Source organism: Anolis carolinensis, chromosome 1 (genome assembly GCF_035594765.1).
Source record: "Anolis carolinensis isolate JA03-04 chromosome 1, rAnoCar3.1.pri, whole genome shotgun sequence".
Taxonomy (NCBI): Eukaryota; Metazoa; Chordata; class Lepidosauria; order Squamata; family Dactyloidae; genus Anolis; species Anolis carolinensis.
The window spans coordinates 168,758,025-168,776,807 of record NC_085841.1 but is presented as its reverse complement, the minus strand read 5'-3'; the positions used below and the strand labels follow the sequence as shown (position 1 = coordinate 168,776,807).

Sequence of the window (18,783 nt, the reverse complement as noted above, 5' to 3'; positions counted from 1 at the left end):
CTGGTTGTAAGAGATAAGGACTTGCTACTACATTCAGCCAGCTGCTGTTTGCTAACCCTTTAAAATATTCAGATCTACAAATTGACTGAAAGGGATTCCAATTTGTTTGAATCTACAAATTACTCAGTTGTAAGAAGTTGATTTCTCTGTATTAAAATAATTCATATTCATTTTACTGTTTTATTAACTACTAAACGAATGTCTAATCAATTGAACATATTATGAGTGGCTTGTGTTAGCATTATACTGTATTCTGCAACTGTCACAAGTTCAGGTCTCCCTCTTGTAACTCATATTAATAACTCAGTGGCATAAATGGGTTTCTCAATCTCAATTTCCTTACTTTTAATCAATTTCAATTTCTTGACTTTCCAGAAAACAGAAACAAGAGTGGGAATTGGAAGAAGTGATAATTTAGATCAGATGTGGGAAAACTGACTCTCCGATGCTTTCTATTTTTATCACTCAGAAGCCCCAGCTAACACTGGCAATGTGATTTAGTGAACTGTTGTCCAAAACATCTTGAAGGAACCCCACTCCACATTTTTAAATAATCAGAGAAATGCCTCTGGACAGCTAGTAGTGCATAACCTACGGGAGTTGTATCAAAATATCTCAAAACAAAGGCTCTGTGGTATATGACATGATGGATATTCCCTTTAAATACAGTATAGCCTTTCTGATATGCATGTCTTCACAAAGACCTGGGATGAAGACAAGAACTTATTCCTTCAGATGCATTCTATTAATGTGGATGTCTCCAACAAGAGTTGCATTACAACATATGGAAAGGAAAACATTACTTTATTGTTCTAAGCAAGCTACATGACAGTTACAGCCTCCAATCAGGTCATCATATGTAGTCAAATCACATTCTACAGCAGCGTTGGGGAACTCTTGCTGTCACAGGCCTCAGGGAAAATAAGATATTTCTGCAAGTGGTGCATGTGCTGCAGCCATCAGGGCAGAGTTAAAAGACATCAATGAATAGGATACAGTACAATGGCTTTGGAAACATAAGTCTCCTCTAACTTTTCACAGGATTGGCATTTCATAGAATCATAGAGTTGGAAGAGACCACACAGACCACCCAGTCCAACCCCCTGCCATGCAGGAAAAGCACAAAGCACCCTGACAGATGGCCATCCAGACTCCGAGGCAGTGAGTTCCACTGAATAGGTCTTACAGTCAGGAAGTTCTTCCTAATGTTCAAGTGGAATCTCCTTTCCTGTAATTTGAAACCATTGCTCAATTGAGCCCTAGTCTTCAGGGAAGCAGAAAACAAGCCTGCTCCATCTTCCTTATGACATCATTTCAGATATTTAAATATGGCGATCATGTCTCTCCCCAACCATCTCTTCTGCAGGCTAAAAATGTCCAGCTCTTTAAGCCACTCCTCAAAGGGATTCTGGTCTCCAGACCTTTGATAATTAGTCTCTCTCCTCTGGACACGTTCCAGCTTGTCAATATCTCTTTTAAACTGTGGTGCCCAGAACTGGACACAGTATTCCAGACAAGGTCTAACCAATATTACTAGAATATATTACTAGCATTTTCCAAGAACATCCAGTTTCCATGTAATTCCTACATAACAATTTGGACAAAGTAAGACTGCCCCACGGATTCCTTACTGTATCAGGAAATAAAATGCAGCATTCTTTACAAATAGGCAACTTTATTGTGCAGAACGTAAGGTCACTGACCTATATACATAAACAAAATTTCCATCATCTGTAGTTAGCATTCCTTGAATGTATTCAGAATTCTTACAGTTGTCTACTGACTTCCAACAACTCTACTCAATATATTTCCCTTACAAAAAAGGAACTGAACTTCAAGTTATCAAAAAAACCCATAACATATTGAAAGAAAAAATGAGAGTTAGTCCTTTGAAGATTGTAGGTCACTTCCATCACTTCTTTGCATAAGTGATTTTCATGGCATGTGAGGGGGTGATTTTAAATCCTTGGAGGGCATCCCGGGCTGCTCCCGCCTGACCTTCATTTTCAAATTCCACAAACGCAATATCATGTCTGCCAGGGACCAGACGCACTTCTTTGAAACCAGGGAACCTTGGGAGAGAAATATTTATCATGAAGCTCAGGTTATTGAAAACTAATACCATTTTTCTACCTTTCCCTTCCAATAAGTTCTGAAAATTGAGTCGTAATTGAGAAACGAAGGTGAATGCTACAGGAAGATTGTTCCAAGCAAAACATGCCAAAGGAGTTAGGAACATAGTTACAACACAATGGAAATAGGTTTGACAATCAGGGATTATAAATTGGGTTTGCAGGGTGAGAACACTTTATAATTAACATGCTGAACTATTTTTACGAACTCTCATTCAATATAATATTTTAAATACTTCCTATTGAGTACAGTTAGTCCTCTACAAGTTCTGTGGTAAGGGATAAAGTGTCCCTGAGAAGGGCGGGATATAAATGTTGGAAATAAATAATAAATAAATAAAATAATAATAAAAAATTGTGGTGGGTTTTTCATCAGAGAGAACACCTCTCTAGTAATTTTTATATCTTCCAGTATGTCTCTATGGGTGACGTTCCTAGAAGCTGACTATACTCATACATGAGGGTTTAGTGGTTCCTAGGGAGATGTTCTCTCTAGAAATTGCTAAATTCTACAGCATAACTGGAAGAAATTGACCATAGGGCCACAGTGGAGGACCTAAAGATTCTTAGAGAGAATATTTTAAATCAAATCTGTGTGTAAATAAATCTGCAAATGTCAAAATCGTATTCATGGAGGAACAACTGTACTTTCAGCGAAGTCCTTCTTCACATCAACATAGGCTGCAGTCTTATACTGCATCAGACTGGTGCAGTGCTGTCAAAACAGAGTCTTCTAGATTTTAGGTCAGGGTTTTGCCAGATCTACTTGAAAGCACCATGTAAATAACACAAAACATACCAGCTACCATCAAAGTATGACTCTCTTAAGTATATTCTGTATTCCCAAACCATCAATTCTTCAGAAATTTTAAAACCCTAAGATGTGTGGTTCCTGTTTCTAAAAACCAAACCCTTTCAGAGTATAAAAATGAATCTTTCCAGTTAAATTTGAAGGAGGAACATCCACTAAAGAAAAATCAAAATGAAGCAGTCACTTTATTAGCTACTTTAGGCGTCCAGAATCAAATGCACATATGAGAGCGTGCACTACTCCTTTCGTCTTCAATCTCTATGTGGACAGCAATAATCTAAAAGAACCTCTCCTCATAATCCTCCCCCCATGAATTATCAGGGTTCTGGAGGCTATCATCTTCAAGCCTTTCTCTCTATAAGGAGAGGAACAACAAAAAGGGAGTATGGCTGAACAGAAACTGTGCCCTGTGGGCTTTTAGATTAAGAAATGGGTCTTTTTATTCCACTTCCTTTCTTCCAATTTAATATAAAACATCAGACTGAGAGCATGGAAAGTACTAAAGGCCATGAGACTACATTCTTTCAAGACAGTGTTTTACGGAAATTCATTATTTGGTGGGAGGGAACTTTCAAAAACCTAAAATCTCATCAATCTCAGTGAAATTCAATGTTGAGAAAACCAACACAGAATCGCAGCGGAAGTATATTTTACAAACATAGAATTACATCTATTTCTAGATGTACTTACTGGTTGAACAGCATTGACAACATCATTTCATTTGTCTCTTCTGGCAAATTGTTGAGGAAAAGTATATAGTTTGGTGGATTATCAGGCACCTGCAATAACACAAACAAGAAATCAAAGAATACTATGCAAAAAAAACTTCTTGCCTTAGTATTTATTTACAAGGATTCTGTTCACTTTCATGGATGCATTTATCCCATCGTGCTGTTAATTCTCCACTTGATCATAGCCAACAAACTGGGAAAAGCATAAGCAACTTTAGACTGCTTCTGTATTTCTAAGTTCTAGGTTAACAAAGGAGTTAACTTAGCAACTTAGCAGTACCTTTATTTATTTACAGTATTTATATATTTATTTGCAGTATTTGTATTCCACCCTTCTCTAAAAGAGTAAAGATTTCATTTGTGCAAGATAACCTTCTTGGTGTTATCAGAGAGGCACAATAAGACAGTATTGCACATGCTAAACCATTTTATTTTATAGAAGAACAAAAATTGTATATTAATAAATACTCTAAGCAAACGCTGACAGATAAAACTGATCAATTGCTAGTTTATCTTTTACATAAACAAGTTGCACACAAAGAAACTTCATTGTTTCAATACAATTCATCTATATAAAAGTTATATTGGCTCAAAAAGACCAAAGGCACTGATAATCTAGCTATACATATAATAAAAGTGAAAATCTGTATGTGTGTACGTGGCATGGGTGTCCATTCACACAGACAGTCGACAGCCTCCACAAACAGGCTATAGATCCCAGTGCTGAGGAGCCACCAAGTCACTCCCTCCCAGGACAATGCAGGTTACAGCGAGCACATTCCTCTCTCCACTTGCATGATCCACCTACTCCCTTTCTCTTAACCCTTTCCTACCATTCCTATGGCACAAAGCAAACAGAGCAATTGATCAGCAACCGAACATACTAGAGAGAAAGGTTTGGGAAGAATTTACCATGATTTCTAGGAGTTGTAGGGACTGGGATATATAGTTCACCTGCAATCTAAGAGCCCTCTGAACTGCACCAACAATGGACCTGGAACTAACTTGGCACACAAACCCAACATGGCCACATTTGCATACGGGCAGGCTTTGGGGGTGATTGCCCTGGGAATCTGGAAATTGTAGTTCACCCTTATCCAGAGAACAATGAACACAGCAGATGACGGACCTGGATTAAATTTGGCACACAGACCCAACCTGGCCAACTGTGAATACTTGGGGAATTTTGTGGCGGTTGACCCAAGATTTTGGTGAATTTTAGTTCACCCATATCCTTTTGCATTTTCTAATAGAAGCATTAATAATAATTAAAAAAACAAAAGCAATGACTGAGGTTTTTTCTAAGAAATAGTGTAACGTGTGACCAAACTGATATTACCTGACATCCAAAAACATACAAGGCCCTTTTCAAATCACCCAAACATCGCCGGGTACCCAGGCTAGTGATAATACATTCAGATCCAACTGATAAAGATGACAAAAATTACCTGCTGGTTCTGTGAGTTTGCTTGGGTGTTCGCTGAATTCTGATTTGCTCCCTATTAAGAAATAAGAACAGTAAATATTGTATATATTAATGTGAGTTACAGTTCCTCTTTTTAAAGAACACTGAATTATAAAACCGTATTCTAACAGGCTCCAGTTTAAAAAACAAAACACATACAGTACATGAATATAGTGTTCCCTCACTACTTTGTGGTTCACTTTTCGTGGATTTGCTGCTTCGTGGTTTTTCAATAAATTCTAAAAGACTATTATAAATCATAAAAAATTACAATTTACAGCCTAAGGAAGGGAGGAAGGAGAAGCCAAAGGGAGAGAAAAGGAGCCCAAGTAGCAACAGGAAGAGGAGGTGGCGATTTATCAACACACAACTGGTTGATAAAGACTTAAAATAGTGTATAACTGCTAAAATAATGTATAAATATTAAAATAAATATAATGTCCCTACTTTGTGGATTTTCACTTATTGTGGGTGGTCCTGGAACCTAACCCCCACAATAAGTGAGGGAACACTGTAGTTAGTTCACACAAACTATTTGTGATTTTTTGGGGGGCTACTAACATTTCTATTATCGTTTCAGGCACAAGAGACAGCGTTGTTGTTATTATTTCTTAGAATGGTAAGACAGTCAGGTAATACCAAATAACTTTGAAACAAAAACAATCCTGAATTCCTTAAATACTTTTCTTTCAATAAAACCAGCTGCTGATACCCAAACAGGCAAGATTTCACAATTCCCCTGCTTATTTGATCAGAACATAATGTTATGTTTGGACGACAACTACCAATGGCCATGTTGGTTTTGGAATTACAAGAATTGTAATTTCAAAAGTTATCTTTCTAATATCTGCAAATGTGGCAAAAAGTAGGTAGCATGTCCTCAGCTGAAACATTACAGTGAACATTTTTTTTTGTCAATTCCAACTTGCCTGAAGCTATCAGAATTCAAATTCACCACTTAGCTCTAAAATCCAAAATCATTTTAAGTCAGGGATAAAAATTAGATAGAAAAAGTGAATTAATGCAGCATTCTTTGACTGCAATTCTCAACATTCCTCACAATTTAGCTACGCTGGTTAGATTGCTGTGATCTTGAATAAAATAGTACAGTACATGCAGAGCTTCTCCAGTTTAAGTGCTTCTCAAATGAAATTTGCTCCCAAATTGTTTTGTTGACACGTCTATTTCATTTTTTAAAATTAAAAAATGAACTTAAATCATACTTCTTTTCAGTATGTGATGCAACTAATTATCCTACATTGTTATTCACTTTATTAAGGCAGTAGGCAATCATCAGTCTGCTTATTCCTTGGTGAAGGGTTTTACAAACAAGACTTGGACAGAAAATCTACAAGTCTATATTACCTGGTTTGGCTTTTTTGCAGCATTGGCCGACTGTTCCAAAGACTTGGTTTTCTTTTTCTCTCTTCTCTTCTCCTTATCAGCGAATGTACCACGCATTTTAGAAATTACATCAGAGTCTGTTTTTGCATACTGAATGCGCTGTTTAAATTAAAAGACTACATTAGGTTCAATCAAAGATGGGTGTTTCAATTAGATGCTAAGGAACAAATTTGCTACTAGAAGTGACAATCCTGTCTGTGTGTTGCATTCACGTCACCTGTCAACTTATGGAAAGTCTTCTTCTAGACCAGACATGGGCAAACTTTGACCCTTCAGGTGTTTTGGACTTCAACTCCCACAATTCCTAACAGCTGGTAAGTTGGTTGGGATTTCTGGGAGTTGAAGTCCAAAACACCTGGAGGGCTGATGTTTGCCCATGCCTGTTCTAGAAGATGGCAAACTATCCTTGAGGATTATTAGAGCTATTTCTGTTTCGTTCTTGGTACAATTGATACTGGGGCACAACTGATGCAGTTGTACAGTAATGCTAAATCTTGTGAGGATACAACAACTGAAGAATTTACAGTGTAAATTTCAAGAGTACAATTACAACAACAAATATTTTAAAGACTTTTTCAAGATATATGCACTCTACCACGTTTTCATACCATGTTTGCAATAAAATATTATACTCACCATTGGTTTGCTATAAAATGGAAAGCCTTGTAACTGTCGCAAGGCATTGGTGGATGAGCCAAGCTCTTTATATATAACAAAGGCCTGTCCTCTCATTTTCATTGTTTTTAGAGCTACAATGTCCACTACGTGGCCAAACTGAGAAAATAGTGCATATAAAGATCTTTTCAGTTCTGTAAAAAGAAATAAAAGAATAATTAAATGACTAGCACTTTCCAATTTCTAAAAAGCTGGTCTGTCTTATACACCAAAGACCAACAAAGGTGACAAACAACACCTGACTTGACAGGGAACTCAGTTGAACTTCTAACATCAAATGCAGAAGAGTAAGAACATGTTACAGGTCACATTTGAAAGTATGGTACATGTTGCCTTGGCATACTTCCCCTTCCACCTCCACACATGCTGTATTGCAGGTTTTGTTTACTCATGTTGCAAATTTGTTTATTGTGTCAGAAGCAAATTGAAGGTACAGTTATCATGTATTTAAAATCACAAAGTTTAAAACTTGGCATTATGCTAAATGTCCTTTGACCAGTAGCTGGCCACTTCAAGTGCCTCTGGTGTCAATGTAAGAAGGTCCTCCATTATGCATGTGGCTGGGCTCAAACTGTATTGTACTAAGTGGTCTGTGGTTTGCTCTTCCCCACACTCGCATGTCGTGGACTCCCCTTTGTAGCCCCATTTCTGAAGACTGGCTCTGCATCTCCTGGTGCCAGAGCACACTGGTATCAGCCATGGATTGAGATTCTGAGTTTTAGTCTGCCATTTTTGGACTCTCATTTGCTGAGGTGTTCCTGCAAGTATCTCTATAGATCTTAGGAAGCTGTTTCTTGATTTAAGGCATTGGCATGCTGGCTGATATCCAAACAGAGGATGGGCCAGAGATGTCGCTGACTTGGTCCTTTCATTATAGGCTGCTACTTCCCAACGGGTGTCAGATGATGCAATATCGATTAAACAGTATAATTTCTCCAGTGATGTAGGGCGTAGAGATCCTATGATAATGTGGCACGTCTTATTAAGGGCCACATCCACTGTTTTAATGTGGTGAGATGTATTCTACAATTGGCATGCTCTGTTGCAAATGAGGTAATGGAAGGCTGATACAGTACATTGTACCATTATAAGGTTAATGGACTATAAAACTGGTGTAAAAGCCTGCTCTTCTCTTTTCTTCACTTTCATATTCTTTAGCACTTTTTAGATTGCAAACTAAAGGACTATGCTGTAGCCATATACATTCACTACACAGAGACTAGGTAAGGTAATGATTTCCCCTGACATTAAGCCCAGTTGTTGTTGGGCGTTGGTGCTCATCTCCATTTCTAAGCCGAAGAGCCGGCATTGTCCGTAGACACCTCCAAGGTCATGTGGCTGGCATAACTGCATGGAGCACCATTCCCTTCCTGTTGGAGCTTTACCTATCGATCTACTCACATTTGCATGTTTTCAAACTGCTAGGTTGGCAGAAGCTGGGGCTAATAGGGGAGCTCAACCCGCTCCCCAGATTTGAACCAACAACCTTTCAGTCAGCTAGTTCAGCAGCTCAGCGGTTTAATCCTCTGTGCCAGCGGGGGCTCCAAGAGAGACTACTGTGTTGTAAACAGTGGGCTAAAAGTTTAAAAAAATCAAATGTATGCTTCTACCACGTTATTATTGTAATTGTCCTCAGAAAATATACCTATGAAAACCACCACAGCCTACAATAATAATTAAATTAATTTGTTTCACATAAGCTGCTTTCCATTTTCACCAAAATGGGAACCAGGAAGATCCTGATATCTACTGGAGATATGATGCCTGACACTATGGACAATAGTGAACACTATATTTTGACTGCACTTTTGCTGGAAGCATACCAGAGATTTGCACTGGAGCACCTAGAAAGGCCCACAAACACAATTGGAGCATGGGTAGTTGAAACTATGGGTATTAAATCTGTGGATAAGAGGGCCATACTATATAAATACTTTTCAGTGCAATCTTAAAATATGTGTCTTCACAAGAAAATCCTGCTGGATTCAATGGAGATTATGTCCAGGTAAAAGTGGAAAGAACGGAAGCTTAAAAGACAACAGTTAACTGTCAAGACATTATGCAGTTCACTCCAATAACAACCAAATCAGTTAAAGACCATTCCTATTAGAGCATGCATGGGCAAACTTGGGCCCTACAGGTGTTTTGGACTTCAGCTCCCACAATTCCTAATAGCTTATCGGCCATTAGAAGAATTGTGGAAGTTGAAGTCCAAAACACCTGGAGGACCTAAGTTTGCCCATGCCTATATTAGAAAGAGAATTATGAGCTGGAACATTGTCTACATATGTTTCTTTCTTGACTCAAGGCATCCGAACACAATAGAATGAAAGATCTTACCTTCTTTTTTAATTTTGTCATTAACATTATTGATGTAAAGAGTGTGATTTGGTCGAATATCCATCTTCTAACTTCCCTAGAAAAGAAAATAGTTTATTTAGCCTTTTCTCCAAGGAGCTCACTTCCTTTTTTTCTATCTTCCACACAATTCCAATCCAAGCTGATCCTACTTACAGGGGATTTCTTGGCAAGATTTATTCAGTAGGGATTTGCCTTTGCCTTCCTCTGAGGCTGAGAAAGTGTGACTCATGTAAGGCCACCCAGTGGGTTGCCATGTCAACATGGGGATTATGTAGTTCAATGTGCAATCCTTAATGCAGAATGATCTGAAGGAACTCACAACTCTTTCCACAAAAGTTTATCTCACTATATCCTTATCATTACACTGTGAAGTGGGCTACTGGCCCTATACCATTAATTGACTTTTGAGACAGGGACTAAGGCTAGATCCCAGGATCTGATCCCAGGTTATCTGTTTTCAGTCTACACTGTCGTATAATCCAGTTCAACGCAGATAATCTGGATCTATATGGTAGTGTGGATGGGACCATACACCTTCTCCCTTTTTTCTTTTCCTCTTCCTTTACACATAGTTCCCCCCCTTCTTTCTTTCCTTTCTCTTTCCTTTTTTCTTCCCTTCTTTCATCACTTTTCCATTCCTTCCTATCTTCCTTTTTCTTTCTTTCCTTCCTCCCTTCATACACAAGTCACCTAGCAACAGCCAATCCACTTCGCCCCCTTTCTTTCCCAGTCACAAGACAGAGGGCCACTTTACTTAGCCACAGCCAATCCATTTTTTTCTTTCCCTCAGCTCTGGATCTGAAAGGGATAGCATGGATGTGTGTCTCTGTGTGTGTCTGTGTGTGTCTGTGTGTGTATAACAATTCAATTATTTTAAATCGAATAGCCAAGAGTATGTGTGCCAAGAATGGTCTGGATCCATCAAGCCTTTTAGGAGCCTTTGTGGTATACACAAACAAAAACTTACTTGCCTGTTTACACAGAGAGATTTTAAATCACAAAACAAATCACAAAACAAGTAACACAACAGCAACACAAACCCTTATGGGAAAATAGGAAATAAATAGATTGGAAAAGGGCAGAACCTATATCTATATACATAACAGTGAACGTGTGTGTGTATGTATGTATGTATGTATGTGACAGTATACATTTGAGGCAGCTTTCCTATTGGCTCCCACTTCCAAAGACCACTTTGAGCCCCACCAATGATCGACCTGGACCAAACTTGGCACACAAATACACCATGGCCCACTTTAAGTCTTGGTGGTGTTTCCTGGGGGAAGAAACCTGGATGATGGGATTTGCGGTACCTTTACCCACATCCAGAAACTACTGTGAATCCCTTGAACCATGGATCTGGATCAAACTTGGCACAGAGATATTCCATGATCCACTTTAAGGCCTGGTGGTGTTTCTTGGGACAAGAACCCTGGATGAACTCTGCAGTACCTTCATCCACATCCAGAGATTGCTGCAAACCTCATCAGCCATGGATCTGGACCAAACTTGGCACACAAATACCCCATGACCCACTTGAAGTCCTGCCTACCTTCACGACCGCGTTGTCCCCTATGAACCTACGCAATCTCTAAGATCTTCCGGGGTGGCCCTTCTCTTGCTTCCATCTTCCTCACAGTTACAACTGGTGGGGATGAGAGAGAGGGCCTTCTCGGCTGTGCCCCCCCCCCCACTCTGGAACTCCCTCCCAATGGAGATTAGGTTAGCACCCTCGCTACCTTCCTTCAGGAAACAGTTAAAGACCTGGATGTTTTGGTTGGCTTTTGGTTAGACAGTCATTAGATAATCAGCCCCAGATGGTATTATTATATCCTGTATTTTATTAGGTCCTTACTGTCTATGCACTTAACTTATCATTCTATTCTTGTATTGCTGCTCCAGTTTCTTCACCTAAGTAGATGACAGAACCGCGCCTGGTGGTTGACTGATACTATCAACAGTTTTATTCTTGTTTTACATTGTATTACTTTTTTATCTTTTATACTGTGAATTGCATTTACAGTAGAGTCTCACTTATCCAACATTCACTTATCCAATGTTCTGGATTATACAACGCATTTTTGTAGTCAATGTTTTCAATATATCATGATATTTTAGTGCTAAATTCGTAAATACAGTAATTACTACATAGCATTATTGCATATTGAACTACTTTTTCTGTCGAATTTGTTGTATAACATGATGTTTTGGTGCTTAATTTGTAAAATCATAACCTAATTAAATGTTTAATAGGCTTTTCCTTAATCTCTCCTTATTATCCAACATATTCGCTTTTCCAACGTTCTGCCAGCCCGTTTATGTTGGATAAGTGAGACTCTACTGTATATTGTTGTTTAATGTGTTGTCGAAGGCTTTCATGGCCGGGATCACAGGGTTGTTGTATGTCTTTCGGGCTGTGTGGCCATGTTCCAGAAGTATTCTCTCCTGACGTTTCGCCCACATCTATGGCAGGCATACCTCACAACCTCTGAGGATGCCTGCCATAGATGTGGGCGAAACGTCAGGAGAGAATACTTCTGGAACATGGCCACACAGCCCGAAAGACATACAACAACCCTATTGTTGTTTATTTCATCAATATTGTTCGGGCTTTTGCCCCATGTAAGCCGCCCCAAGTCCCCACGGGGAGATGGTGGCGGGGTATAAATAAAGTTTTATTATTATTATGGTGCAGTTTCTTGGGGGAAGAACCCTGGATGATGGGAGCTGCAGTAACCTCACTAACTACTGCCAACCCCATCAGCCATGGATCTGCGAGATTTTCTAATGGGTCCATTCGCAACATCCAAAAACAAGCAATGCCTTTTTCAAATAACCCGGTCATCCCAAGCTAGTAGACCAGGCAAAGGCAAATTTGGGCCCTCCAGGTGTTTTGGACCCGAATTCCCACCTTTCCTAACAGCCTCAGGCCCCTTCCTTTTCCCCTCAGCCGCTTAAGGAAGGGGCCTGAGGCTGTTAGGAAAGGTGGGAGTTCCGAGTCCAAAACAGCTGGAGGGCCCAAGTTTGCCCTTGCCTGTGGTAGACTCATAAAAAAAAACCATACTTCGACCGTTAAATGACAAAACAAATCCGAAGGACCATAATTACAACGCAGAGCCACCTACCTGAGCGGGCGGAGGGAAGTGACTGCGTAATGCCAAGCGGAGAAGGCAGCACGAGAGACTGCTTCAGCCAACGGCTCACGAGCCCTGCCTTTCCGCTTCCGGGCCCAGCAGCTCCTTCCTGCTCTCCACGAAGGGGCGGAGCTTTCTCACGATCGAGTTGCTAGCGTCGTCATGGCCTCGCAGGGTGAGGAGAGCCTTCCTAGAGTAATAGTAACCCCTATAGAAAAACGTTTAGTGTTATTTTGGGAGAGCAGAGGGAAAAGGAGGACAGGAAGGCCTGGCCTTTTGCCTTCACCGGGTTCAGGAGCAGAGAGCAGGCCTGGGCAAACTTATCACTGTGTTCATACAACCATAGGGTAAGAGCCCTATATTTGGCTACATGAATGCTGCAAAGGATCTTTTCAAAAGAAGTAGTGCTTTGTATTATTCCAGTGGGCCAGGATAAAACAGCCCAAGAGCACGTTTCTTTTATCTATGATGTCCACATGGAACATGGAGTCATGAAACCATCATAAACAGAAAACAGGAATTCCATAATGGAAACAATCAGGGCCAGTGTGTTGTCGAATCAGGGCCAGCTAACCTCTCCCAACAAAGTATTCCCCGCCATGCAGGAAACAACCAGGCTTTGAAGCAGCAAGGCCATTCAGTGCTAATCAAGCTGGCCAACTGCAACATTCACGCTTGCCTCAAGCAGACAAGAGTTCTTTCTTTCTCTCACCCTGGACATTATTCCACAGATATATAAACCTCCCTCCCTTGCCTAGTTTCCAACAGACCTCACAATCTCTGAAGATGCCTGCCATAGATGTGGGTGAAACGTCAGGGGAGAATGCTTTTCGAAAATGGCCATACAGCCCGGAAAACACAGCAACCCAGAAATAATTTTGGACAATCTTTGACTCCATTTAATCCACTGGGCAGTGACTTTGCATATGTCAGTGGTTCTCAACCTGAGGTTCCCATATGTTTTTGGCCTTCAGCTCCCAGAAATCCTAACAGCTGATAAACTGGCTGGGATTTCTGGGAGTTGTAGGCCAAAAACATTTGGGGACCCCATTTTGAGAACAACTGCCATAGAGCGAAGTAAATGCAGCTACATACACTTTGGTAATGGCACGCTGGCATTGAAAGACACATGCTTTCAACCAACATTCACTTATCCAACATTCTGGATTATCCAATGCAGTTTGCCTCCCGTCCTGATCCACAGCTGTTTCTCTAGGCAGCAAGGATTGAACTTTTAATGGATTTAATTTCTGACAATGTTGCTACTGTAAGTTCATTTTGCAATTATGTAATTCTATATTTGTAGTCAATTTGTTAGTAGCCAATGTTTTCGTAGTCAATGTTTTCAATATATTGCGATATTTTGGTGCTAAATTCATAAATACAGTAATTACTACATAACGTTATGTTTTGGACTGCTTTTTCTGTCGATTTGTTGTAAAACATGTTTTGGTGCTTAATTTGTAAAATCATAAAGTAATTTGATGTTTAATAGGCTTTTCCTTAATCCCTCCTTATTATCCAAAATTTTCGCTTATCCAACGTTCTGCTGGCCCATTTATGTTGGATAAGTGAGACTACTGTATATGGCAGTGTAGAAGGGGCCATAGTTTGTGGCTGCCACAAGAACAAAGTTTTTGGAGTAGAACAACTGCTTTCAAAGTAAGGAATGCACAACTAAATAGGAAATAACACTTTGAAACCTGGAACAGAAAATCTTTCAAATTTTGTTGCATAGTGTTATTTAATCAGAGTTACAGGTACCATCTTAAATTAGCTAACATGTTTAAATGGTCATTCTTGCACAACCATGCAGTGCTGGAGTTATTAAAGCACAGAGTTGCAAACCTAAGTTAAAGTTTCTTGGAAAGTGTATACAACATACACACACACGCACCTACCTGATAACAATATGTACATTTTTTGTACTCATTGCATATTAGAAAAAAAGAAAAGGCAGTAGAATCTCTTGTGTCATGGCCAAACATTGGTCAGACCATTTCCATTTGCATCCTTTGTGAACTAAACTGTACAGCTGTTGACCCTTTTTTGTTGAATATGTGTACAATGCAGGACTCTGTGGTCAACATTTTTTTGAACTGGTTTGAATTGTTACTATACTTACTAACTTAGACTGTGATGGAACTCCTATCCCAGTTGGTTGTGTAACTCCAAATCTTGGGTTCTCTCCCCCCCCCCCAAAAAAAAAAGATACTTGCCTAGATTTGGCCCTCAAAATTCTGAACAATTGGATGTCTTGGTCTTTAAGTTCTATATAGTGAAGTATAATCAATCCTCCTTGTTTATTATTAAATAAAAATATCTAAGCACAGATGTAGCAAATAAAATCAGTAAAATAGTTAATACATATCATGCTACACAATAAAATCTCTGAAATTCTTACATATTTTCAGCTACCATGAAACTGAAAGTCTGCTCAGGTCTTACCCCTAAGACTCCCCTGTATCCATTTTTTCAGCTAAAGGCTTTCGTAGACAGATATAATCTAGTTCAAAGCAGATAATCCACAGATGTAGGCAGTGTAGAAGGATCCTAGGAATAAAAACCAACGGTTGCAGAAGAAACGAATATTATTTCTTCCTATTCTCTATGCTTCTCTGTAGTATGAATGATAGAAATTCCTGCTAATCTTGGAAGGCTACACAACCTGGGAATTGGAACCAAACATTTAGAAAGATGAAAATACTCAATGATATTCTTTCCTATCATCCTAAACAATAAAAACAAAAGCCAGAATTGTGTAAGAGATGTCAGCCTTGTCTCTTGGCTCATCCTCCTGCTTTCACAGATAGAGTTTGGGATCGAGCTAAAGCAATAAGAACAGTCTTATCCTTATTCATCTGGAACATTGGTTCTGACATAAAGATTATAATCTGAAAGCAAGAGCAGAGGCAAGAGATGAGAGAAAAATCCCCAGTTCTGCCAACAGAATTCTGGGCCTTTCTCTGATAAACATGTTTTTTCAAGGGAAGTTGCTGCCAATTGTGAAAAGGTTGAGCACTGTGAAAGCCACCCACTGCATGGTTATCAGCCTCCTCAAAGTAGACTTAAATCAAGGTAAAGTTTCATGAGAACCACCACTCTTCTAAATGTTCCTCCATCAACAGCAAAAATTGGGCAAACCAAGAATGAGTAACTTGGAAATCCCCGAACAGACTCAGAAGCATAGCTGGCCGATCAAAAGACAACCTGGCTAAAGAGCACTATCTAGAAGAATCCTCCATCTTGTTGAAAAATGTTGGAAGCTGTACTTCAGTAATATCTAGATGGTTGTCTCCCACCACCCCCTACCCCCTTGGTAAATATTTGGGAAAATTATTAATTGGCACATGTCACTCCTCTGCCACTTTGATAGTAGATTGCAAATGGTCATCCAGTAATATGTAGCAGCAAATTGGAAGGGGACATTTTTGCCATCAAGTCCACGTTCCTGCTCTGTGCAGGATCTCTAGATAGGACATACTCAATGGATAGTTCTCCAGCTTCATTTCGAAGACATCCATTGTGGAAAACCCCAGTTATACATGCTCCTATTCCTGTTACATAGGGTACCAAGGAAGCGGTTGGCAGAGCATAAAAAACTTCCCAATAATTGATTTAAGAGCTATAGAATTTTTATGCCTCTTCTATATTAAATTCAATATTAATGTTGTGATCCTACAAAGAGAACTTCCATAATCTGAGGAGATCAAAGGAGGTACATCAATAAAAGTGTAGTGTGCTTTAATAACAACTTCAGTGAGTGACAGAGGAACCTTCTTTTCCCTGTGATATGGACTGGGACAGAACCTTTTTGAAAAATAAAAAGATATAGTGAGTTCCGGTTATATATGAAATCCCAGCTGAAGAGAGCAGGAGTAAAAAGGAGACCACAGAAGCCTACAAGAGCCTGTTCTGATTGTTTGCAGAAACAACCCTGAAGGTTGCTTTTACACCCAGAGTTTCTGCATTGCCTACCTTCTGGGCCACAGGATAAGAATGTCAGTGAAGGCCCTTCTACACAGCCATATCACCTAGAATATCAAGGCAGATAATCCATAATATCTGCTTTGAACTGGGTTATCTGGATCCACACTGAGTCATGTAACTCAGTTCAATGTGGATTTTATACAGCTGTGTGGAAGGGGCCTGAGATGTGGCCCCTCCCAGTCTCTGGACACCAACTCCCAGCTGATCAGACAGCAGGAAAAAGGCCATAAAACCTATTATCTGTGAAGGGAACTTTCTCCTACAGAAAATCCAGAGGTTAGGAGCAGTGGGTCCAGTGCCAGTAGATTGTTATCCCAAGGTAGGGAGGGGGATCATGGCCCTCAACAGCAGTTAGCCCAGTTATACAGGGGAGAGAAGGATACAAAAATGGGGAACAGACATAATTGCCCAGTGGGCAAAGTTAACAATTGTGTTGGTCACACCAAAACTCCCCCATCCCAAATAATCATGATAGTCTTGGTAGCAATCCGCTGAGCTAAAATGCTCCTGCTTAATGCCGGGATGGTAAATGGCACAACAGCTGCCATTCAGAAACTGATCCTGGATGGGCATGCCAACCTAGCACGTATTACAGAAACCTAGTTGAAGGAAACTTGGGGAGCCAATCTCTCTCAGCGCTGTCCACCAGGGTTCTCTCTGCAGCAGCAGGCAAGGTTCTTTGGGAGGGGGATGTGGAGTTGCAGTGAAACTCTCTCTTACCAGGTGCCCTCAGTCTACAGAATTTGAGTGTTTACCTAAAGGTGAGGAGCCAGGACAGAATAGGGATTCTGTTGGTGTACCACCTACTCAACAGTCTCCCTTCCAGAGCTAGCCAGGGTGGTCTTGGGGTTCGTGTTGGAGTCTCCCATAAGTCATTGTGTTTGGGTTTACAACTTTAGAGAAATGAAATATGGATGCTTTGTTATGGAACAAAACATTTGCAGGTGAACATGAGATGAGACAGTTTTTATTGTTTTCCCCTACAGCATTAATATGTGACTCAGCAGGTTTTGAACTAGCAGTAAAGACAGAGCTTTCAAAATCCCTCTATAGACAAAGAATGTTTGTTCAATAAAACTTGTTTTAAATGATTGAAAAAGAAAGATTGTAAAAATATTTTGTTCCATTTTCCTGAGTTGCCTAGAGGAATAAACATTCCAAAAAGTTCAGATGATGAATGCTAGAAATCGGTTTGCTGACAAAATGCCTTGATCTGTGTGAATAAGCAGCAGGGATTTCTTCTTTCAAAAATGCATTGTTCAGATCTCTCCAGAAAACAATTATAATTCAGTTGGTATTCTTTTTCCTTGGATTTTCTAAAATCCTATTATACTTAAGCAAAAATCAGGGGTATGACATTCAGTTTCCCTACCTCACAGGTTAGCCATAAAATGGATGGGCAAACTTGGAAGACTTGGGGCCCAAATATTTATACCCAGTGCTCATCACTGCCAGATCCAGCTCCAAAAACAACAAAAAATGAAAATCAGAAGTGTGTGGCATGTGTTCAGTATCCATCCTTTCTCACTCCTCCGTTACACCTGAGTGACTTCCTTCATGTTTCTTCTTTTTCTCCTGGACTGCTAGAGTTCAGTGCTATTCTTCAGCTTGTATTGCCCTCCAGTCTTTTACCTCATGAAACAAAGGTAAGGAGCATATCCTCCAGGTGTTACGATTCTTCCATGTTATGGTCTATCCTAGTCTGCACAGCCAAAAGTGGGAAATTCTTAGAGTTGTAATCCGGTAACATGTAGAGGACCATACAGTCTCCCCTCACTTCCCATAATGTCAAAGCTACAGAGTTCATTGTAATGGACTGAAAGCTCAAAATTCTTACCTGGTATACAGTAGGAGAAAATTAAATAGGTGCAGATTTAGCAATAGCTATCACATGCAGATTAAATCAGCCCCTTCAGATATCATTGCTGCACCTCAGACGCAGGAAAAAGAAACATCAACAATCTAAGACATGCAGATGACACCATATTACCCATCTGGGATTTAGTGCTGGAGAAGAGTTCTGAAGATACCATGGATCACAAAAAAACACACACACACAAATGAATAAATCCAAGTCCAA

General features: G+C 39.8%; 1 protein-coding gene across 1 annotated transcript; it reads right to left on the bottom strand.

Annotated features, from left to right (window-relative positions):
- Window positions 1-787: 787 nt before the first annotated feature.
- On the bottom strand, window positions 788-13,914 carry snrpb2 (small nuclear ribonucleoprotein polypeptide B2). Its single transcript, XM_003215232.4, has 7 exons — window positions 12,705-13,914; window positions 9,559-9,634; window positions 7,180-7,352; window positions 6,505-6,642; window positions 5,123-5,173; window positions 3,634-3,722; window positions 788-2,072 (listed from the first exon to the last, which is right to left on the bottom strand). The coding sequence occupies exons 2-7, from the start codon at window positions 9,620-9,622 to the stop codon at window positions 1,913-1,915; spliced, it is 675 nt and encodes a 224-aa protein (XP_003215280.1). The 5' UTR covers window positions 9,623-9,634; window positions 12,705-13,914; the 3' UTR covers window positions 788-1,912.
- Between the last annotated feature and the right edge of the window lie 4,869 nt (window positions 13,915-18,783).